Genomic DNA, 24546 nt, shown 5'->3' with positions numbered 1-24546 from the left:
GGCACTGAGCAGAGTTAAGGCCGAGCAGCTGGCTTGGCTAGAAATTAGAACTGGAAACAATCTTCAAGATGAGAAATGAGAAAAACCTTGAAGCAAGGCACAGTGGCATGATAGGGTTCACTTTCACTGCGCATCTCTAGACAGCTGCTTACCCAAATGACTACAAAGCAACTGTGGAACTTCAATAAACAAATCCTTACTGGGTGGGGTGACACACACCCATAAACCCAGCCATCAGAAGGATCACTAATTTTATAGCCAGGCTGGGCTATAAAAATGAGACCCTCTCAAAATACCAAAACAAAAAAGTCCCAAGTATCTCACTAGAGCTCTGAGACTCAAATCCAGACATCAACAGGGACATGAAAACAATCACAAAATGGATACTTGGAAAAAAAGAATTCCCGGTAGTAATTCTATTCTAAGCTGTAGGCTTTTAGATACAAATTATGGTGACTTTATATGAGGCCACTTCCTGGAGTGTTGGACAGTATTTTAAAACGTTCCAGGGAAGATAAAGGAATCCTTAATTTCAGAGTGCTGAGCTAGGTAGGTTTGGTGACAAGTACTTGTATTCCAGCATTCAGGAGGCAGAGGCACAAGGACTGCCACATATCTGAGGCCAGCCTGGTCCACAGAGTAAGCTCCAAGCCAGCTACGAGTACACAGCACAAGACCCTATCTCAAAAACAGTAATTCAGATTGCAAAAAAAAAAAAAAAAAAAAAAAAAAAAAAAAAAAAAAAAAAAAAAAAAAAAACATAAAGGGCAGATATTGAGCTCACAGCTGTTTTATTTGCTTAAACTGTGACTCAGAAATACTCTTTCCTCAGACCTTGCACTTTTTAACTTCCCAAGCAAAGCATAATACATCAATGTACATTTAAAAATAGTTTTTTGAAAAGAGCCATTTACTAGTTAACTCAATTCCAGCACTGTTACCGAGCATTGAACATACTGAACTGTACTAAAGGGGAAAAGCAGATGCCTTCACAATGCCTTCTCCACTTTGACAAAGGTACAGAAAGAACACTTTGGAAGTAACAATCAGAACTCTCTTAGGAGATTAGCAAGGACCCTAAGTGCTCTGCAGGCATGGCTTCCATGTACTGCATATTTTTGGTAAGACGTGTAACAGGGAAGCCAGTCAGAAAAAAAGAACATTTAAAAATCAACTAAGGCATATTACAAATTATTTCCTTTCACAAAAGAATTTAAAAAGTCTCCATCTGTTAAAAAAAATGTCAACCACAAGGTGCCACTGCATTCTAGCAAACTAAATGGCCTTTAACAGTCATTTTGCAACTTTGACCTCTTTTATCACATGGGTATTTGGAGAACTGACTGAAAGTCATAGAAGCAGGTGGCTAAATAAAAAACATGCTAAATGCTACCCTTTCATAAAGAGAAGACATTGACAAAAGCAGAGGATACTTGGCACAGAAACGAAGTTTTCCAAGGAGACAAAAACCCATAGCTTACGGTAACACTTAACCAGTTTCCTACATTGGATGGATTCTGACAATCATGTTCCCAGAGATGGACTATCTCCTGGCACTAGCATTTCCTTATCAATTGGACAATTACCTGTTCCAACACTAGTGTGAGCCTCCTCCCTCTCCCCTATGCCACCTCTATTAACAGTGGTGCAACTAACATTTTTTTTTTTCAGAGAAAATGTTCCAAATTCTCACCACAGCTCTCTTCAGTGTTACTGCAAATAGCCTGCCACTTTTTAACTTGTTCAATATTTCAGCACTAATAAATCTCAACATTGTAAGCTGCGTAGAATAAAAAACACTGCAAACCTTTATACTAGTAAGCGGATTAAAAAAAAAACCTTTGAAATATTCAAGGAAAATCAGACTGTAGTACTTTTCCCTATGCTTTGAACAATGTAATCTCCCAACATTATTACTGCATGAAGTTCAAAGTAGGTCTTAAAGACAGAACCTTTCCATAATAAAGAAAAAGTGCAAAGATACAAAATGAAATGTAAAGTCTTTTGAAAGAAAATGTTCCTTCAAAAATAGGTGTGTTTGGACACTGATGAGGGAAAAGATTTATGTTTTTTATTGTATACCTGACACCTATACGAACAACCTTATCTTTAACGTCCGCAACACTAGTAATAGTCATGGACTTTGTAAAATAAAAAAGCAAATCCCACTAACAATACTTGTATTCATTCTCCACAACCCAATAGATATGAGTGCTATTTGAAAGGGTCTACATGCACATCAAACATGTGCGTTCTACTGAAGGCTGGAAATGGAAAGAATGGGTTCCAGTGTTTCTGAAGAGCTTCAACATCTCCATTCATAACCAGCATCCTGCTTGAGTTACCTCTGACTTCAGTACTTCACAAATAGGGAGGTCAGGGAGGTACCTGCTGTCAGTAACTTCATGTTTAGAATGTGCTGCAGTTGTTTTTGAGCTATAGAAAATGAACACCCCTAAAGTGGAACATTTTACCAAGAGGAAAATGGATTTGTTTTTAGTTAATCAGGACTATGCTGCAGATCTGAAAACCACAGGGAGGTGGCAAGGAGGCTCACAAATATAAAGGAATCCTGACTTTTACATGGACAATTCTTTTAAAAAGATAAAAATGTATTACATAAGCGCCATTAACAATGAAATTTGCTTATATTAAAAAAAATAAGTGAAGCTTTGTTTGGACATTATTTCCTTGCAAGAGCAGTACATATCCTTTGTAAACAACTACCATATTTACAATTTAATTTCCTTGATACTTAGGTAGGATTGAAAGCCAGAGTAAAACATGAAAGAATAAACTTTAAAATAATCTTTACTGCTAAGGTCATATCAGTGAGGGTAAGCAGGTAATTCCTAAAGCAGATGTGGGTAAAACATTTTCTGGAGTCCTGGACTAAACCTGGGTAGTTAGTTCATTTGGTTAACGGCCAGGGATGTGTATATTCAATCCAGCTTCTCTTCTGGCCTGGTAGCTTTACCCCAGAGAAATGGCCAGACTAATCTTAACCCCAACCTGCCGCAAATGAAAAACCAGGCAACAGTACTGGGGTTATTACAATCTATTCTAAATAAAGTGCGTGTCCATAGATGTGAGCCAGCAATCTCATCTTCAAATATGGGCAACACAACTAGAATCTGAATTTCAAGTAACCCAACATGCCTCACTTTCAATAAAAGATAAAAATCTCTTAATTTATGAATAGGTCTTTAAATGCGGCATGTTAGATCTGCTAGATACAGCAATGACAAAGACAAGTGTGCACTAGTACCTTACACGATAAATCTCGAAAACAAGCAAATCCGAGACTTTTCCAATAGCACACCCATCGGTACCAACTGAAATCCTTCCTTTAATATTGGTTTCGAAGTCTCTTTCCTCCACCTTTCTTTCTCTTTCTTTCTTTCTTCCTTCCTTCCTTTCTTTTTGAGCAGATTGTAAAAACATTAATTTAACTCAAACCAAAGACAGTTCGGCCAAATTCGATGATCTCCTTCATCTATTCAAGTAGAATACCAGGTCAAGCTGCTGTGCCTTTTACCATATGAAACCATTTCATGTCTATATTACTGTCATCGTGAAAATGTCCCATTGTTCGGAGCAGTTGTCTTTACCCTCATCTAGCACTTCCTGCCTAAATCGAAGTTACAATGCATGATCTCCATTGGTCTTTAATGCAGTTTGATTCTGCATGGTCCTTTCTTTCTCATGTCACAGTAGCTGTTCACAAAATACATTAAATAGAGATATGTTCTGCTCTTGACATCTACACACTTAGAAAAGCAGCTTCGTACTTTGTTTGGTGTGTTTGTTTTACTATGCTGGCTCACAAAAAGCAGTTCTCATTTCTAAGCATGGTACTTTACAATTTTGAATGCATTAATACAACAGTGCATTGGAAAAGTACTGAGCCTCTACAAAATAGCTTTACATTTTAAACAAATGAATGTGATTTTTTTTCACTTACACAAGCATAGGCTTTTTAATATTTCCACAAGATAAATATCTCAATTAAACTATAAGTTCACTCTATTGTGTGCCACAGTGATGGGCTTAGGACAGTTAATACACTTAGAAGATCCTAACTGTTTAGTGTTATTTACACTGATATGTCCATGTCACCTATTCTGGAAGGTGAACAAACAATATTCAGAATGTGACTGAATTTGTGTCAATAACTGGGAATGGTATAGTTTTAGTTAATCACTTACAAAACACATAATGGAACTTAGTCTTGAGTGGGAATTTTCTTCATGCCTCTCTTATGGCCTGGGAAACTTTCAAAAGAGGTCAACATGATAGAGAAAGGAGCCACTACTAGGGCAGACCTTAAGATAACAAAGGGAAAAATGACAAGCGTACATGGGTAAATTATCAGTAACAGGTTAGCAATTATCTGGTACCGAAACCAAACATTTAAGTCCTAAAACGTTGCTTCTGAAATATTCTTTGCATCCTGAAAGAGAAATTAGAGAAAAGACATGATTCCCTCAGAAAGCAATGACTCAATTCAGGTTGTGACTTTATATTTAAGCACCACTCAAAAAAGTGGACATAAAGCAAGTGATTTCTGTTTGCCCATCACTATTCCAGCTACACAGCTGAGAGTTCTGTTCTCATTACACAACACTTTCTCTGTTCCCAGAAGATAAGACTGCCCTGCGACAAATGGGACAGGTGGAATTCTCCGATAACCAGCGGTCGATGCAGTGGACGTGGTACTCATGGGAGCAAGGTAGTTTACGGAGCTTGTTGCCTTCTGTATATTCTGTAATGCAAACACTACATGTTTTCAATGCATCATTTTCACCAAAACTTCTCATTGCCAAGTTATCAATCTGTTCTTTGGTGAGTCCTCTGGGTTGGTCATCGTCGTCCTCATTTAAGAGGAAAAACTGAGCCAGACTAAGGAATGGCAAAGAGCCACTTTCATCAAATACAACTGGAGCCCTATGTCGACCTTCTCTCCTGCCACCTACTGGGCCAGGCAAGACTCCTTCATTACTGCCTTCAAACATCTCTGAGCTACTTTCTGAACTTTCACCACTGGAACTGGGGCTGGAGCTAGAACCGGAACTAGAGCTATTACCACCAGAGTTCCCTCTTCCACTCCGCGTCTCTATTCTCTCTATATTTCGACTGGAGACTGAGGCACTAGGCTCCGGGTCATTGTCACTGTACATAAAATAACTTAGCTCACCGAACCCTGTCATTATCTGCCTTAACATGGTTTGAATCGCAACAGATGTAGTTTCACTTAATCCAGTATTTAAGATTCTACGAATGGGAATCCTGATAGTACTGACGTAGGTTCTCACACCTGCACGCTCAGAACGTGAAAAGGTGCGCCTAAAACCTCCACGTTCACTCTCATAGGTGACTGTGTTGTTCGGTGCCTGAGACCTTGACCGAGTTCTGCTAGCTATACTATCTCTCTGCCGGTATTCTCCAGGACGAACTCTTCTTACTTGAAGGTCAAGGACTATGGTTGGAGGTCTCTGACCAGGCCCTGTAGATTCACCATGGCTAACTGTGTCTGAAGAACTTGTCCCTTGAGAGGCATTTCTTGACCCAGAAGCTGCAAAAAGACTTCTACCTAGCAACTCAGGTCCACTTATCTGCTGTCTCAAGGTCACATGGTGACGGGTTCTAGAACTTCCCTCAGTCTCATTTACCACAGGGTTCTCCGAGGTCTGAGACGAGATATGAGATCTTCGTGGAACTTCATTTGTTGGGTGCAGAGGTGATCTGCTTCTTTCAGCTCTGGCTCGGGTTCTTCGGTGTTCTGGGCTCCGGCTTCTTGCTCTTCTCTGACCTCTGGTGGATGGCACTTCTGTTAATGTTTCAGTTGAACTTCGTTCTGACCTAGATGGTCTGGCAGATGATGTCTCAGATGCTGGGTTTTCCATTTGCCTTTGGCTGCTGGTTTCCATGTTTTCTACACTAAGACGTCTAGCAGATGTTTCATTTTCATTCTCTGGGGTCTGGCTTCCATTATTACGGTTAACATTTATCTCTAAACTGAATCTGAAATCACCACTGTTTGGATTAGTCCGGCTCACTGCCCTCCAGGACTGATTTCCTCTCTGACCACTTCTTGTTGTATTGCCAGTCTGTCTGACTGAGTTAAGCCAATCTATTATAGAGTCACCGTTGGACACATCATCTGAAGAGTCTCCACCTGTTGAAAACAAAGAAGGGGGAGAGGGAGAGAAAGGAACTACAAAAATTAGGACAATCATATAAGTAACATTCAAGAATTTTGCAATTCTGAACAAATTTTACATTTACAGATCTTATACTGTATGCAACACTGATTTCTACAGAAAAAGCAAAAAAAGTTGAGGTATTTGAAAAGAGAAAGCTAAGAGTAACAGAATTTTATTCTCAGAGGGGATCTGGAGGAAGTTATTTTCATTATTTCATGAGAGCCTATCTATAACAGTGGTTCTCAACCTGTAGGTCACGACCCCATCAGGAGGAATGAGTGCCTGTTTCAGATATCTTGCTTATCAGATATTTACATTATGATTCCTAACAGTAGCAAAATTACAGGCATGAAGTAGCAATGAAAATAATGGTTGGGGTCACCACAATATGAGGAACTGTATTAAAGGGTCACAGCATTAGGAAGGTTGAGAACCGCTGGTCTTGAAGAAGCTGTGAGACTGTGAGAAGGCAACTTGTTTTTTCCAGTCCACTCAATAAAATCACTACATGATGGCTAGTTGGGGGAAGGGGCTTGTGTTGGTATTTTAGTTCCAATTTATATTTCTACCAAATTTTCCATCTCTATTACTTCATCTAGGGCCCTAGCTTAAGTGTCTTTGATAATATGAAGTTGCTTTAAAATATAAGAATTTTGCAGCCAGAGCAAAAATATAAACAAGGTTAATAGTTTATAATTACTTGAATATTTGTCAATATCAAGATTTTCAACTATCATGAAAATGAAGACAATGACCAGCCTGAACCTAGAGTAACAGCATACCTAACAGTATGTTCACAATCTAATGTTTCACCATAGCTCCTAGGTTACAGTCAATCCCTATTTCCTGTGCAGAGGGAAGCACCAATCCTGAGGTTATAACCAGCTTGCTCAGCAGCAGCAGCAGCGACACTCTGAGCCAATTAATGCTGGGAACTGTGGTGTGCATTGTAGGACATCAGGATGGTTGGCAGTGTACCTGCACTCTGCCTGCTAGATACTAATAGCAAACCCTCATCAGTTGTGTCAAGCAAAGTGTCTCCAGTCATTGCTAATACCCCCCCAAGGGGAACAAAATTACACCCAGTAGAGAGGCGCTAGGGCAGACAAAGTAGCATTTCTTTTTGCTGATGAAGCCACATTTATAAACAAGGCACTAAGTAGCAGGAAATTTCAATGGATGTGGAGAGCCAAGGGGAGGAAAATCTCATTTAAATAGGCTACTTCTCACTGTGGCCCAATTAACACAAACAATCCAAAGGTGTGGCCGAAAACAGCACGCTGACATTCTCACCAAATAGCAAGAAAATGCCACTTTTTTTTTTTAAATGAAGTTACTTATCAGCACATTAATTTGTGGCATTTGTGGATAATCTTTTGGCTGACATTTACTATTACGAAGTTCCCATCATCCACTAGCCACTTTCCAAAGCACAACATACCTCTGTTTTCATCTGAGCTCTGTGGTGGTGGACCCTCTTTAATTTGTTGCAGTCTTCTGAGCAACTCCTCCTCAGTACTTTCACCTGAAGGTGGAACAATAGTTGCCAATTTACAAATGACAACCACAAGTCAGTCTGTCTTTTTGCCACCCTCATGATTCTTTTTGAAGAAGGATCCACCCAGGCTGATTTCAACCTCCAGCCTCAGCCTCCTGTGCAGCTGGGATTACAGGCACATGCCACCAGGTCACGTCTGGCTTTGTTATCTGCACTTTAAATTGAGTGACTGATTTGCCAGAAACCACAGAGTAATAGCAGGGCGAAAACTGCAGTTAAAGACATTCTAATTAGTGTCTGGTATTGTTTGCTCAAAATGCTCCAAATGTCTCTGACACAATTGTTCCAATTATGAAAGAATGGAATCAGGTAATAAATATGGCAGTAAATGCCATACTGCACCTCTTGTATTAGTCATTTTTCATTAAAAAACAGTGTATGTAAAGCAAGCTATTTCATAAAAAAAACCTTACATTAGATGTAGCTTACCTGGGGTGCCCAGCAAATTGTTGTCTCTCATAAGTCTATAATCTTCTTCGCTCAGATTATTTACAAATTGATAGAAAGCTTCTTCACGGTCCAGTCTGTCCATTTGACTTCTGCGCTGTGCTGCAGATTGATCATTTCCTTTATCATTAGAATCTGAGTTGTCCATCTTGATATACAAGTGGAAATTTATCTAAAAAGAGAAAGACCAACTTGAAAACTGACGTCATTATGCATTCTGTAGTGTTATTGACATGAAAATCTAAATGCAGGTAAGAGAGGAATTTAAAAAAAATGAATTAATGAGGCTCCGCAGGGTGAAAGGTTAGCAGAAGTGTCCTTCCTTCCTTTCTGCTGGGAAATGGCTGCTTGCTGTCGAAATGGGCAAGTTCATGATACCCGGGAAAGTGGTGCTGGTCCTGGCTGGACGCTACGCCCGATGCAAAGCTGTCATCGTGAAGAACATTGACAATGGCACCTCAGACCACCCTTACAGCCATGCCCTGGTGGCTGGAATTGACCGCTATCCCCGAAAAGTGACAGCTGCCATGGGCAAGAAGAAAATCGTCAAGCGATCAAAAATTAAGTCTTTTGTGAAAGTTTATAACTACAATCACCTCATGCCCACAAGGTACTCTGTGGACATCCCCTTGGACAAAACTGTTGTCAACAAGTATGTCTTCAGAAGCCCAGCCCTGAAACGCAAGGCGAGGCGGGAAGCCAAGGTCAAGTTTGAGGAATGATACAAGACAGGAAAGAACAAATGGAGAAGCTTCGTTTTTAGGTATATTTTTGTTTCCATTATTAAAAGTTAAAAAAAAAGAAAAATGAATAAATGAAATGTAACAGGAAAACCTTGGGAAAGCACTGTTACACTAGGAAGACTAGGTCATGGAGTTAGCAAACTATATGCTTGGGCTAAATTTAACAATGGGGTGTATTTTTATCTTCCTTGTAATATTAAAATGGTTTTTACATTGAAGTGCTAGAAATGGAACCCAGGGCCCTGCATGCATGCACTCCACTGTGAGGATACACATCCAGCTCTTGGGTTTTATAGTTACTTCAGTCAGGGAAATCTGTGTGGTTCAGTTAACTCAAACATGGTTCTCCTGCCTTAGCCTCTTGAGAGCTGCTGGGCTAACAGAGGCGTGCTAAAAAACATGGCTACTTGAACATTTAAAACCTGTTTGTGATGTCTGAAGACTATGAAATACACACTTCGGTATGCATAGTCTTACTGGAACACAGTCATGTGCGCTTGTGTTATGATGGCAGAATTGAGCAACTGTGATGGACTTTAAGTGGTTCCCTCACTGCTTTGTACTGCTGCTCTCTGCACTTGTTATGCAATGCAATTGTAACTTGGTAGTATTTCAAGTATGGCATGAGTATCATCCTATGACTTTTAAAAAATATACAAGGACACAGTCATTGTGGCAATTGAAAAGTGCACTCTGAACATCGAAAATAACATAAAGGCACAGCAGGATACCTAATTTTCACCAGATTGGATGACAGAGGCTGCACTTAGGCAGACACTATGAATGTGCTAAAGTAATACAAAATGAAGATTAAAATACTTGTCAAAATTTTCCCAATACAAAAAACCTATGCTCTGCAAATTAGAAAATTCAAGCTGAAGGAATCCACCTAAAATATTTCTTCATAAAAATTTACACACTGGAATACTATTCAGCTGTTAAAAATGAAATTATAGAATTTATAGATCAATAGATGGAGCTAGAAAAATTCATTCTGAGTGAGGTAATCCAGATTCAAAGAAAAATATTGTGTTTTTTCTATCACGTGGATGTTATCTTTTAAGCCTTCAATATACATGCTACAATCCATAAGTAGAGATTAGGTGTCAAGTAAGGAACTGGGGGCAAGGGGTTTTTGTTTGCTCATTTGTTTTCTAAGGAGGGGTGTGTGGTGATATCTTGCTTGTACAAATAAAGCTTGTCTGAAGATCAGAGGATAGAGCTTGTCACTAGCTAGCCATAGAGGTGTAGAGTTTGTACATGCAAGATATCACCACAGGGGTGGAGTTGGATGAGTGGGGACAGAGGAGGAGTTGGGGGAGGGGAAACCATGGTCACTGTATTGTATGAAAAATTTTCAATAAAACAAGAAATAAAAATGAGGATTTAACCAAATTTCCAAATGACTTGTTTTTTTTCCTGAGCAAAGAAAGCCATTTTAAGCCGGGCAGAGGTAGTGCACACCTTTAATCCCAGCACTCAGGAGGCAGAGGCAGTTAGATCTCTGTGAGTTTGAGACCAGCCTGGTCTACAAGAGCTAGTTCCAGGACAGCCTCCAAAGCCACAGAGAAACCCTGTCTCGAAAAACCAAAAAAGAAAAAAATGAAAGAAAGAAAAAAATGAAAGAAAGAAAGGAAGGAAGGAAGGAAGGAAGGAAGGAAGAACAGAAAAAGAGAGAGAGAGAGAGGGAGGGAGGGAGCCATTTTATCAATGGGAAATGAAATTCTGTTTAAGGGCATAAATGTGTACAAAGAAAATGAACTTGTTAGTATTAGACTTTGGTTAATACAGTTCTACAAAACACTGATGGTACTGGACAGGCTGTGAGGATACAAGGACCATACAACGGAGTGGCTAGTGATGAGTTAACAAATAGAACGGACAGTGTTCCAAGCGTTTCTTTCCCTAGGCAAGTGTTGATTATTCAAGTATAAACTAAGTGTACAACTAGTCCCATGAATAGTTGACCGAAACAACAGGTGAGCATGTAGTCCAGGCTGGTCTTGAAGTATCAATCTTCCCAGCCTAGCTTTCTGAATATTAAGATTAGAGATGTTTTAAAAGAAGTTGAGTAAATACTTAATTCAGCATAACTTAAAGCAGGCCTGCCAGAATGATTTATAAATGAAATAATAAAAAATATATGTGTAGTAGGGAAAACCCTGGTGAGACTACGTTTTATGAAAATGAAAATGTTTCTAAAGCTTCTGGTTACTCATTTTATTTTCTCCAACAAGTACTTTGAAGAAAATATTAGAATCCATCATGTTACTGAACCAATAGTGTCAATGTAAACCTCATTCTTAATCTTCTTGAGTTGTATGGACTTTTTTTGTCAGTAATCTTCCTTTTTAAGACATGGTATTACTATGTAGCCTTGGAGCCTTGGCTGGCCTAGAACTCACTTTGAAGATCAATGTGGCCTCAAACTCAAGAGATCTGACTGCCTCTGTCTTCTGAGTGCTGGGATTCTGTCAGAAATCTACCACTTTGCTTTGTTTTGAAGACAGGGTCTTACTTTGCAGCCTATGCTAGCCTTAAACTCATGACAATCCTGCTTCATGGGAGCCATAGGCTTAGCATTTCCATGCAGTTTTTTGATGGCTTAACATTGGTATGATTCGTAGGACTTGGGTCAAAGATCATTTTTTTCTTAATGAGAACCACCTCAAATACTACAAAATGCAAATGGCTTGAGGAATTCAGTTTGGCTGGTAACTAGTAGATAATGTCTCTTAATGAATAACAGGACAGTTAATGCTTACACACAAAACTTAAAAGTCACTGCAACAGTAGTACTGGTATCACAGGCTATCAGACACTCAAGGCTCCATGTCCTTGATGCTCAGCAGATATATAATCTCTGATCTCCAACTAAAGTTTCAAAAGTTCGTGAATTTCCTCAGTTTAAACTTCATGCACTAGGGTGGAGCAATGGCTCAGTGATTAAGAGCTCTGGCTGCTCGAGCAAAGGACCCAGATTTAGTTTTGAGCACCAATTAGGAAGTAAGGATTAGGATGACCTTCGAAGAAACCCTTAGAGAGATACCTTGACTTTTTCATCAATGAGAATACAGTGAGAGCCATGAAGTTAACCTTGGACAGTCACTAAGCTATCCAGGCCTTGATTCTGACTTAACTCTGCCTCCTGAACTCTTTAAGCCTTCTGCTGTTTATAGAATATGCAGCTTAGAGCATTCTATTACAGTAGCCCAAACCAACAAGGACAATACGAAAATTTAAATTTGTGGTGGAAAGTACTATACTTTATCCCATCCCACATATATAGCAATGTACATCAATCCAAAAGGAAAAAACAAAATCCTGCTCAGTATAGTAGCTCACACTTGTAACCCCCATACCTGGAAGACCAAAAGAGTTCAAAGCCAGCTCAAGATACAGACTTCCATCTCAAAAACAAAAACCAAACCCTATTTCAGATTTGGAAAAAGCAAAGGGGCCCATTCTTGTCAAATTTTGCCCACTTACTTACCTGCAGCTGAATAGTCTATACATAGTCACATCCAGATCCCCATTCTATCTCCCTTAGACTACTATTTTCATTTGTCTTTTTGAGACAGGGTTTCTCTGTGTAACAGTTCTGGCTGTTCTGGAACTTGCTTTGTGGGTCAGGTTGGACTGGAACTCACAGAGATCTGCCTGCCTCTGCCTCCCAAGTACTGGGATTAAAGGTGTGTGTGTGTGTGTGTGTGTGTGTGTGCGCGCGCGCCACTATGCCCAGATTAGACTACTATTCTTAAAAGTACCCTATTATTAAGATTCTTTAGTTTCTATAGACATTTCTGACAAGTGTTTTAATAACTTTGACACTATGGGAGAACTAGAAATCAGAGAGTGAACAGTCATGGAAGTCATATGGGTAAAATGTAAAAAAGCAACACAAGCCACCATTTTCCCCTACAAATAACACAAATTGGTATAGGTAATAGTAGCAGTGGCTCCTTTTTTAAACAGAAAAGCACAAAGGGAAAGAAAACAAAACTCTCAAGCCATAAATAATTTCCTAAAGAAAACCACCACTAATGTTTGACATTCATAAAGCAGTCAATGTTCTGGCCACTAAAGCAAGTTAGGACAAAATCCACTTGTGAAGGATCAGCAAACAATTTAAAAAAAAAACCTGCTGGCTCAATAGGTTTTAAAAATATAAATTTTCCGGGGCTGGAGAGATGGTTTAGCAGTTAAGAGCACTGACTGTTCTTCCAGAGGTCCTGAGTTCAATTCCCAGCAACCACATGGTGGCTTACAACCACCCTGAATGAGATCTGGTGCCCTCTGCTGGCATGCAGAAAACTGTATACAGAATAAATAAATAAAATAAAATAAATATAAATCTTCCAAAGAAAGCAAAAACATCTGATAAGTTCTGACATTTAAAGGACATGAACCTAAGATAAGAGAAAAGGCACATGCCAATGATAGAAGAGTGTGCCATAGTCTTAAGAATAGCATCAACTGTCAAAAACCAATGGTAATAAGACAGCCAGGTGGTGGTACTGCACACCTTTAATCCCAGCACTTGGGAGGCAGAGTATGCAAAGTGAGTTTCAGGACAGACTCCAAAGCTACACAGAGAAACCCTGTCTTGAAAAGACAAAAAGTTAAGTCTAAATAAAGCACAGCAAAATACAAAGGCAAGGCATGGAATCCCAGCACCAGGGAAGCAGCAACAGAAGCAGATGGATCTCTGAATTCAAGGCCAGTCTGGTCTATGTATAGTGAGATTCAGGGTAGCCAGGGATACACTTAGAGACCCTATTTTTAAAGGAAAAGAAAAGAGAGGAAGGAGGGAACAGAAAGATCCCTTCAAATAGAAAGGCATATCACAAGAGAATATAACCAGTGCCAAACTAGAGCCAAGAGGTGACAAAAACAGGGAAGCCAGTAATTCTTCCTTGTAATACAACAGTACAACAAAACTGCCCCCAAATGGAGATGCAATCAGTACCTTAAAGCAAGCAAGCTATATGTAGTCATACCGTGTAGAGGCTGAACAGAAGTTAGAACAGACGGAATTGAAGATTCTGAACTAAAATGTCATTAAGTAAGATTATTGAACTGTATGTTTCCATGACACAAAATTCTATGACTTTTCTTGGCAAGGCCTATGGAGATAATATGAGACCCTGCCTCAAAGCAGAACACAAAGACCAGCTCCAAATTCCTTTTACTTCCATAATGACATGCTGCTGTACATTTCCCCTACACTCAGCAATACTTATGAGAAATCTCTCCACGTGTTTCTGCAACATACTAAAGTAGTGGCTTCCATCAAATAAAATCTGTTCCTTGTAATTATTTTGGGGACAGGGAGAATAATAAAATCTGATTCGATTCCTTCCCTACTTCTGCCCCAACTCTTCATCTTTTCTGCTTTCATTCTGCATTGCTAAGAGTATAATAAGTGAAAGGATTCGGCACTGGGAAGGCACAGCCATCCTAAAGGGGCAGTCATATGGGAAGTGAGGTAAATTCTGAATGCAAGCAGTGGTCTTAATGCCTGGTAAACCAATCTTACTCAGAAATACTCAATGAACCCGGTCTCATTTTAAGGAGCCTTTCACTAGCTGTGTCAAAGCCCAGTGGACAATAAATGGTCAGCATACAGGACTACTGATTCCAAAGTCAATGGATTTTCCACTAAATGACACCCCTCCCATTATATCCTGGGTTGTATGCCAATAGGCATGGCACCTGAATCCCATGGGCTTTTTATGCCAGTCCTTGTATAAACACTTTCAAACATGAAAAAACTTTTTTGTGGTGTTGAGGATTGAACCTAGGGCCTTACACATGCAAGACAAGCACTCTAATACATCGGGCTACATCCTTGGCACTCTTTCAGGCATTTTTCACTATTAACTTCCTGCCTCAGCCTCCCAAGTAGCTGGGATTACAGGCCCACATCATGAAGCCCACTAACAAAACAGCTTTTGATTGGTAATCACTCTTTCACTGAGTTATACCCCTAGCCCACAAAACATCCTGTACTGGCGCAAACAGGCAGATTTTCTCTTTTCTGGTCTGCTACTGGAGGGACATGAGCTCACTATACAACTTAGCCCTGTGTCACCACGCTGGCTCTGTAATTTTCTTCAACAGTGCTGGAAATGGATTGTGCATATTAGACAAATTCTATCCCCGAAACATACAGCTCAGCTTGAATCCTATATATTTTTGTCAATAAAGCATTAGTTCAATAATACTAACACCAAAAAGAAAAAAACACCTGTTTGTTCAACCATAGCCAGGTATGAAGAGGAACACCTTAATCCCAGCACTTAGGGCAGGCAGATCTCTGAGTTTGAGGACAGCCAGGCAAGGATAGTGAAACTTTGTCTAAAAATAGGTTAAACCAGCTGGGTAATGGTGCACACCTTTAATTCCAGCAATTGGAGGTACAGGTAGGAGTCCCTCTGTGAGTTCAAGGCATCCTGGTCTACATATCAAGTTCCAGGACAGCCAGGGCTCTTATATAAAGAGAAACCCTGTCTCAAAAAAATCAAACCAAACCAAACAAAAAAAGGTTAAAAGGTGAGATAGGCCTGTGGCAAAGGTCTGTAATCCTAGCTAATGGGAAATCTAAGGCAGGAGGATTACAAGTTCAAGGCCTATCTGTACAACAGTTCCAGGGAAGCCTAGGCAACTTAATGAGATGTGATCTCAAATTACAAAATAAAAATGTAAAAATGGGGTTAGGCCGACAACTCAATAGTAGAGCATTTGCCAGGTATGCCTAAGACTCTAGATTCAAACCCCAGTTCCACCAAAAATAATATACAGAGTTAAATCAAATGACCTACTAGATTTGAAGTCAGGATAAAAATACCATCATGTATGTAGATACCAAAAGTGTTAAGAATTTTTTCTTTGTAGAATGTTTAAAATTTATTAAATTTATAATAGATAGATAGATGAAAGTTTAGCTGTGCATTTCTGTCATCTCTCACTTTTAAAAATATGAAGCATTCTCAAAACAAACAAACAAAAAAACCAGGGCACTGCACATAGTGAAACATACCTTTAATTCCAGCACTCAGGAGGCAGAAGCAGGCAGAACTCTTGAGTTCCAGGCTTGACAGGGCTACACAGTGAGACTGGTCTCAAAAACAAACAACAACAAGAAAACAAGGACAGAGGGACTAAAGGATGGCTGCATGGTGTTACTTGTTACTCTTACAAAAGACCTGATTTTCCAGCACTACATGGTGGCTCACTACCATCAGTAACTTTGGTTCCAGGGAATCCGACATACATACAGGTAAAATACTCATACAAATAAAATAATCTAACTAAAAACAACAGGACACGGTTGTTTTACTGCATTTATTTATGGAAGATACTATTCACCAACCACATTACTTGCAGAAACGGTTGCAGTAGTACACTAGTAGAACATATACCGAATCCAGTACTGAGACACCATAGTAATGAGCTTACAGATGACCTGAATGGACACTTAGCTTTGCCTATAATTTCCTATCTTTACCTCTTGTAAAGGGCAGCTAAAAAATCCAAAACGGATTCAGGAATGTCCCTCATGTCTAATCTCTTGGCAGGAAGAATACTGACTTGCAGTTCACAATTCCGACTACAAGTCTCTAAAACAATTGAATTGAAATAGTATTAAGAACTATATGGTAAATTAAATGCTACCAGCTTATAGGGTCAAGTTAGTGGGAAGCCACCATGATGACATTTCATCCCACTAAAGCAAGTCAGAAAGTGAATTTAATCTTCAATCACCCATTCCATGTTCTCTTTTGGTTTTTAGAGACAGGGTTTCTCTGTATTGCTTTGGAGGCTGTCCTGGAACCAGCTCTTGTAGAGCAGGCTAGTGTCGAACTCATAGAGATCCGCCTGTCTCTGCCTCCTGAGTGCCACCACCTCCCAGCTCATTCCATGTTCTTTTATTCCAAAGAACTTAAAAAATACCCTATAGATTTCTATGTTGATTTTAAAAGGCAATTAACACAAAAATCTATGATTATTAGTACTGTTGATAGTAATCAGTAACTACAATACCATTTCAGGAAGTAAGATTCCCCATCAAGAAAAAGAAAAAAAAGATTTCCCATCAAGCTGGGCCTATGAAGCAAGCACTCCTGTAATTCCAGCAGTTAGAAGGCTCCTCTTATCAAAAAACAAAAAATATTGTCCCTAAAATATCTGGAGGGTGAGACAGGATTTCCTTGAGGTTGCTATATACCTAGTTCCGGGACAACTTGGACTATAGAAGAGACCTTGCCTCAAAAAAAAAAAAAAATCAAAAATCAAAAATAAAACACAACCAAAGGCACTATCACCTCTATCAATCACTTAATTTTAGTTTAGGAAAACAATTTTGAGATCAAACACGATGATAACTAAATCGTTCCGGAACCAGTGCTCTTACACAGAAATCACTGAGGGTGGCCTTGAACCCTGGTCTGACCCATATACTAAGAACCTTTTATACCTATACTTAGATCATCATAACACACAAGCATCTCTCCCCACCCAAACTCCCTCAGACTGTCACAGGTTGCAATGACAGCATACTCCGTAGAGGTGCAGTTATTACCTTTAACCTACCTAAACACACACACACACACACACACACACACACACAGAGTCCTGCTGTCTACTACAAATATTTGTCCCACACATATCGGTGCTGTTATGATTAATGAAATTAAAATCTCAAGTTAAAGTATTGCAATATAAGAAAAATGTAAAGCAAAAATGACAATTACATATTTCAGGTGGAAAACCCTATGTTCAAAAACATGCATCCATAATTGAGGAATTATCTTTAAGGAAAAAAGCTCAGTTAATTAGAGGGAAAGATGAACAGCTTTACATCATCTAGGAAACGCCCCTATTCAAAACCGAGAAAAAAAATAATGAAGGAAAAAACAGACATGGAACTATACTATCTTAGCATTGAAACTTCAAAGTGGGACATGAAGATTTAGAAATCTGCCCTCACCCAGGGCACTAACCCAAATGCAGCACCTCATTGGTCTGGTTTTGACTTATTTATTAGCCACTCTATGGTAAATCAAAGGAACAAGGTGCTATTCAGTGAGGTACTCTATTTCCCAGTCCTGTATGATTATGGGAAAAGTACACATGCCACAATTGTATAAATGTAAATGTTCTACTTGACTTGCTCCTACTGAAAACCTTACTACAATGTTTAACAACTGAAAGACAGCAGCCTAACATTTCTAAAGATTTTGGTGAGCTATTTCTTTAAAAGAGTCCTGCTTGTAATTTTTTTTCCTAGACAAGGTCTTACTATGTAAAACTGGCTGGCCTAGGAATTCACATGCTGATCTCAAATTGTGGTGATCCTCCTATGTCTGACCCCACCCTAAGTGCCAGAATTCCAGATGTGGGCCACCATGACAGACTTATTTTTAAAGTAAATTTATCAATTTACACCAAGAAGCAATAATAGTTGAAACAGAAACTATAAACAAACCACCCAAATAATGCAGTTACTGGATAACTCTCACCTCTGTTCCACTGAGGCAAACTAAGTCTGCTTCCTCTTTAAAATAGTTAACATTCCCATGAAGATCTTATTGTGAGGATTACAAAATAATACACACCAAACCCAGAGCCTAGCAATACTCTTCAAGAGAAGTTAATTATAAATGTAGCCTAGTTAACTGTCCAGCAGTTTGCTTTGGACACCCAAGTTTGCATCTGTTTTCTAGGAACACTTAAAATGTCCCACTTACTTTTAAGTGCCCTGGCTAGTGCAAGAAATTTATGTGGTCATCTTACAATGTTGATAATAATAACAGAATTAATCAGAGCAATACATACCAATATGGCTTCCTGAATCTTGAAGGGAGAAAAATAAAATGGCAGACAAAATAACTCACATTCTATTGAGATTTCATTTAGTTATTCACTGAATATTTAAAAGCAATTTCATATGCCCAGGTCATTCCAACAATATCTTAAAGCTTCCTAATTTTTTCTTTCAGTGCTATGGAAGTTTGGCTAATATTAGATTACTTTAAAAATAAAATTCACTGTTAAAGCATAGGTGACTTTCAGGTACCCTTTGCATTCACATTAAAAAAACACCTACCCTCATCACTAAAAAACCATTCAACCACAGGGACTGTAAAACACAACAACATATATTTGTAAATACATTCTACATACACACCATCAGGAGAAGAAACAAAAAATAATTACCTGTCTGTTATGACATAGTACTGAAATCCAATAAACTGGATTTTAGTTTTCTTCACTCTGTTCTAGGAGAAAAAGAATTAATTATTCTTCCTGTTATAAACCCCACATTTTCTTTGAAATAAAACAAATTCTTAAAAACACATATCATATGTATTTTGGTTACACGAATCATAACCCAAATTAATTCAATGTTAGAATTAGGATATTTTAGGAACCAAGAAGGCCAGAGGGAACCAGGAGTTAGATAAAATATTTCCTTTAAAAGCCAAGAGGCAATCTACCTTTTAATATTAACTTCTTTAAAACAGCCATTTCCTTATCAGACTAGTAATTATTTTCGGATTCAAGGATTTATTTGGTACATTAAACTAGCCTAAGGCAGAAACTAAAGTAATAGAAACCATAAGGACATCTTAGGCTAAAGAATGTTTGTGACCTTTCTCAGGAAAAACTGCCCTAAAATAGTTACTTTAAAGGGTGTTTGGGTTGGTCTTTCTAAATACTTAACCTGTATTTCAGAAACTGATTTGAGGAAAAGGCCGACCTGTAATGTGCCTGCTTCCTCTCCAGACTCTGATCTGACGGGAAGATGAGTAACTTTGTAATTATGAAGAATCAAAGAAATGATTAGCGCTACATTTGTTATTTTTTTCTGTCTTCAATCATCTAAACGCACTGTGGTTAATTAGGATTCAAGAAATGTAAGCAACTGATTTCTAGCCAAAAAAATCGTGGGGCCTGCCAGTGGTGCATGAGAATCTGATGTAAATCTTTTTGCCCCTGAGAAGAAAAAAAATGACCTTAATAACTAGTCTGCTAGGCCTCAGACTGCTAGAATAACCTGTGGAATAAGTATGGTGAAACTGTCCAGGGAAGAACGTGGCTGTCTCCACCATCTTGAAATTAATCAGCATAAGGGGAAAAGGGACTGAGTATTCAGGAAGCAGAAGCCCAACCGGTTAATACTAGTTACTAAGCTATGGCGTACGTGGCAGGTACCGCCCGCAGAAGCCGAGACCCTTAGGGGGTTTTTTGAGTGGGGGAGGGGTATGAATGTTGGCGGATCACACGGATATTAACTTGAAAATAATCTGGCTCAATTCCCACACTCACCCAGGGAAAACAACCCGCAACGTCTTTTCCCTCCGTTTTTTTTTTTTTTTTTTTTTTTTGGAAGAGGGGGGGAATCCTTCTAGTACTATCTAGCCAAGGATACACCGGGGCTAAAGGAGGCAGGAAGCAAACCACATTTGTCCCCTATCCTCAGGGGAAGACTGTCATCGTAGCCCCAGAGGGCAACTAATTGGCAATGCCCTCCAGAAGGGTTCAAAATGGGGCTTTGCGAATCCTGGGAAAATCTAAAGGCCCAAGAGTTCCCAACATCTGACTCAGAGCACCTCCACCTCCACCCCACTTCCCCAAACCCTAACCCCATCCGCAACGCGGGGCGACGAGGGGGAAACTCCCGAGTAAGGAGAACTGGAGAGATTCTGATGCCCAAGGCCCAAAGTCCACGATAACCTCCCCGATGTTCGGAGCTCGGGAGGGCAGGGCACCTCCAAGATGTTCAGAGCTCGGGAGGGGAGCTCGGGAGGGCCGGGCACCTCCAAGACGTTCGGAGGTCAGGATGGCCGGGCGCCTCTCCGACGTTGGTAGCTCGGGAGGGCCGGGCCGCGACTCCAGGGCCACGGAGAGGAAGTCCTACCCACCGCCTCCCCTCTTCGATGAGCCGGCCGCCACACACCACCCAGCTAAAATGGCAGCGGCGACTGCGCCATAGAAGCCCCAACAACCACGAACCCGGGTCGGGAGGCCGTGCTGGCTGTCTCGGCCGCGGCCAGCCACTCGGGCCATTTTGGAAGCCGCTGCCTTGCCCAGCCCGACATCCCATTCCTCAGGGTGCCCGTGCCGTCACTTACTCGGTGTCCCGGCCAAGAGCCGACCCGCTGGGCTCCGCCGCCTTCACCGGGGCTCTGCCACGCAGCCGCCGCTCTCCAGCCCGCCTCCGAACCCCTGGTAGAGACCCGTCTCTAACCCAGAGCTCGATCTGAGACGTAGCTCAAGCAGCCATTATCTTCCCCATTGTTACCTAGCAGTGACAGGAAACGACTGCCCACAACAGGAAGTGATGATGCCGCGTCCCCGCTTCACAGGCCCCAGTCCCAGACTGCTAGCCAGCCAATCCCAGTTGATTCCTCGAGAAGGCCTGCTGGGCAGAGGAGGGGACCGGTAGACTATCGCACGCGGCGGGAGGCGGGTAGGGAAAAAACTGCCGCTGTGACGCCCACCATGTGACAGGCCCCACCCTCCTTCGCCATTTTGAATTGTGGCGAGAAATTCGCGTTCTGAGAATTGTGGGAACCTTCGCATTCCCATTTTGAAAGCTGAAGGACGTCACAGTCGGGCCGCTCAAAGCCTTTTTCAGAGAAGTAGAATGTGTTATAAATGTCACTGGCATTGATCCACACAGTCCCAGACTAGTGTAGACCGCAGCCAACGTTTTATTCAACATGTATTTACCAAGTGCCAACTGTAGATCAAGCACAGCTGTAGATGTTGAGAAAGTTGAACCCAAAATAAAGTTGAAATAGTCTAAAAATAGAAATTCTCAGTTCCTACGGGATTTGGTAATCTAGAGTGAACAAAAATTTAAAATACATTATTTGTTCCTCAATGCTGCAATTTGAAGTGGGGGAGGGGTGCACTTTAGGGACAAAGTCAATTTGCAATGTTAAAAAGTGTTAAGGAAGGACTCCACGAGGCTCTAACTTGAGTACTTTAAAGGGGCGGAGTTTGCAAATGGATGGGAAAATCTGATAGGGGAATTCTAAACGATTGGTTAAGGAAGCCTTTCTTACCTGCTGATGACTAAGGGAAGGAATGAAAGGAATGCACCCTACAGCTCCCAGTTCCCATTCAACAGTTAAAGGGGAAAAGAACCTTAAACCTGTTTTAAGGATGTCTCCGTGCCACCATCCCCATTTTCCTGTCTTCTGCTAAACAGATAGCTTTTTATTCCTACCTCAGTTTCTTAAACTAGGCTGGAAGCCGGGTGGTGGTGGAGCACACCTTAATCCCAACACACAGGAGGCCCAGTCTGTAGGAGTTCAAGGCCACCCTGGTCTGCAGATCGAGTTCCAGGACAGCCAGTGCTACATAGAGAAACCCTGTCACAAACAAACAAAAACCCAAACAAACATAAATGAGGATGAAATATTTTTCTTTGATATTTTTGTATTAATCATCTAGGCTTCACCTCACCTACCAGAGAAACTTCTTGTGACCACCGTGTTTAACTTAACAATTTCTCCAATCCCTTATTTGCTTAATTGTCTATAAAGCATTTAACTAATAAACTATTTGTTAATCTCACCGTTTAAGAATACAATAAATCCCCAGAACTGGGAAGGCTAAGGCAGGAGGATTGCTGAGAATTGGAAGCCATCCTGGGTTACATAGTAAATTCCGGACCAGCCTGAGTTACAGTGAAAGATATTTTTTTTTAAATGGAGAGTCTCGATGAGACCCAGGCTGGCCTTGAATCTGCAATCAAGCTTCTACTTCCTAAGTACTGGTGTTTCAAACCTGCGCTAGTACTCCCTGCTCAATAATTCATGTAACTTTTAAAAGTAATGTGTGTCAAAAGCCACAATGAATCTGGGCATGGCAGTGTTTACAACACCTAAGAGAATAAAGCAGGATAGCAACAAATTCGAGGTCAGTCTGGGCTACATAGTGTGTTCCTGGCCAGCCTGGGCTAGAGTGAGACCCTGGTTTTTTGTTTGTTTGTTTGTTTGTTTGTTTTAAATGCTAGTCATAGTGGAGGTTTTTTCTTTTACTCTTTAAATTACCGTGTGTGTGTGTGTGTGTGTGTGTGTGTGTGTGTGTGTGTGTGTGTGTGTGAGAGAGAGAGAGAGAGAGAGAGAGGGGGGGGGACAGAGAGACAGAGAAACAGAGACAGAGAGCTTTTTGTGTCCCCCCACCTCCCAGTGCTAGGAACCAGCCTTAGAAACACTCTACCATTAAGCAAAACACCCAACCCCTAGAAAGAAGTCTAAATGTGCATACATGCAAGTAAAGTGTGATCATTATTAGCCATTTAACCTTCTTTATCTTTTTCTATATTGTCTTAAACATTTTAAAATATACATGTGTTAGTAGGTTTTAGAAAAGGGAGAGCCATTTTCATTCAAAGAAAAATCTGTCTAAATGTAAAAAGAGAAAAAGAATTCCTATCCATTTATTCCTTCCACAGACCGAATACACACTTTGCCTTTGTTTCCTTCTGCCTGTTTTCCTGTGCTCTTTCATGAGCATGAAGCTGCTTCAGGTATTTAGTAAATTATTCACTTTATTGCCAAACTCTACATGTAGCCCATGATGCCATTGAGTACACTCTAGAACCATCCAAAACAAACTCTGGATACTTAGTTTCTGTTCAGCCTACCTTTTTTCCCCCACTTAGCACTTAAATGTTGCCTAAAACCTCTTCTTGATTACATGGTCTTTAGGAAAAAAATACATTTCTCTGTGTTTGTCTCAATGGTCTGCTGATCACTATTCAGATCTATCAGTAGCTATTGTGACACTACTCAACTCCATAGTAAGACAGGCATTGAACCAGTATCAATGTAAAGAACATTGCAAAGGAGACTAGTGTACCAACGCAAGTACCAAGAGAAGCTGCTATTTGTGCCTGAGATCTGAAAACAGGAAGGTGCTTCAGGAAAATAAGGGAAGAACCCTGAGAGAGGGAACAGCCTTATTTCAATATCCAGGGATGAGAAAATGGAGCCTGAGGTACTGAAAGACTACATGGTTTTCTCCAGCGCTCACACACCAGAATTTATCTGGTTAGTTTGCTTGTTTATTGTTCTTATTTGTATGTTTATAATCTGCCAGTCTTCCTGCTGGCTGGCTCCCACTCCTCCAACAGTAAACACCGTGGGAAACTGAAGCTTGGCTCCACCCCCTCACAGCCGACTCTTCAGAGCTTAAAATACTAACAGGCACTCAATCAATATTTTTTAAATAAATCAACAAGTTTGTGTGTAGCTCTTATTGCAGATTTTGGAACTATGCTAATAACAATGAAAAACCTTAGGTCTTTAAAGGGAAGAACAATACTATCTAATTCAATTTTTTAAAGCTCTTTATGGATGCTATGTGTTTGATTTTGATTTTCCCTTTTAAAAATAATATTCATATGAAGGGCTAACATTTACAGCTGCTGTGAGTTTGTAACTTCATTTTTCTCTAGAAATAATCTCACTGGTTTAAAATGTAATAAGTAAGCATAATCTTTAAGACATTCTAAAGGTTGTGTGGAAAAGACAGCTACAGAATATTTACTTAGGTCAGGTATTGCCTC

General features: G+C 40.2%; 2 protein-coding genes across 3 annotated transcripts; one reads left to right on the top strand and one right to left on the bottom strand.

Moving 5' to 3' along the window:
* Window positions 1-1745: 1745 nt before the first annotated feature.
* Rlim (ring finger protein, LIM domain interacting) lies at window positions 1746-21234 on the bottom strand. Of its 2 annotated transcripts, none has more exons than XM_027433071.2 (5): window positions 21095-21234; window positions 19176-19237; window positions 8194-8383; window positions 7648-7731; window positions 1746-6178 (listed from the first exon to the last, which is right to left on the bottom strand). In XM_027433071.2, the coding sequence occupies exons 3-5, from the start codon at window positions 8357-8359 to the stop codon at window positions 4617-4619; spliced, it is 1812 nt and encodes a 603-aa protein (XP_027288872.1). In that variant the 5' UTR covers window positions 8360-8383; window positions 19176-19237; window positions 21095-21234; the 3' UTR covers window positions 1746-4616. The 2 variants fall into 2 exon arrangements, with proteins under 2 accessions (XP_027288872.1, XP_027288873.1); XM_027433072.2 differs by having other exon boundaries at window positions 19176-19232; window positions 21095-21233.
* On the top strand, window positions 8536-8951 carry LOC100762148 (60S ribosomal protein L27-like). Its single transcript, XM_035450298.1, has one exon. The coding sequence runs from the start codon at window positions 8571-8573 to the stop codon at window positions 8931-8933; it is 363 nt and encodes a 120-aa protein (XP_035306189.1). The 5' UTR covers window positions 8536-8570; the 3' UTR covers window positions 8934-8951.
* Window positions 21235-24546: the final 3312 nt, after the last annotated feature.

Source organism: Cricetulus griseus, chromosome X (assembly GCF_003668045.3).
Source record: "Cricetulus griseus strain 17A/GY chromosome X, alternate assembly CriGri-PICRH-1.0, whole genome shotgun sequence".
In the NCBI taxonomy this organism is placed as follows: Eukaryota; Metazoa; Chordata; class Mammalia; order Rodentia; family Cricetidae; genus Cricetulus; species Cricetulus griseus.
This window is presented reverse-complemented; position numbering and strand designations above follow the sequence as displayed.

Coding starts and splice junctions, on each gene's coding strand:
- Rlim (XM_027433071.2), bottom strand. CDS start 8,359: ATGGACAACTCAGATTCTAATGATAAAGGAAATGATCAATCTGCAGCA. Junction 7,732..8,193: donor CAATTTGCTGGGCACCCCAG/GTAAGCTACATC, acceptor TTCCACCTTCAG/GTGAAAGTACTGAGGAGGAG. Junction 6,179..7,647: donor GAGCTCAGATGAAAACAGAG/GTATGTTGTGCT, acceptor TGTTTTCAACAG/GTGGAGACTCTTCAGATGAT.
- LOC100762148 (XM_035450298.1), top strand. CDS start 8,571: ATGGGCAAGTTCATGATACCCGGGAAAGTGGTGCTGGTCCTGGCTGGA.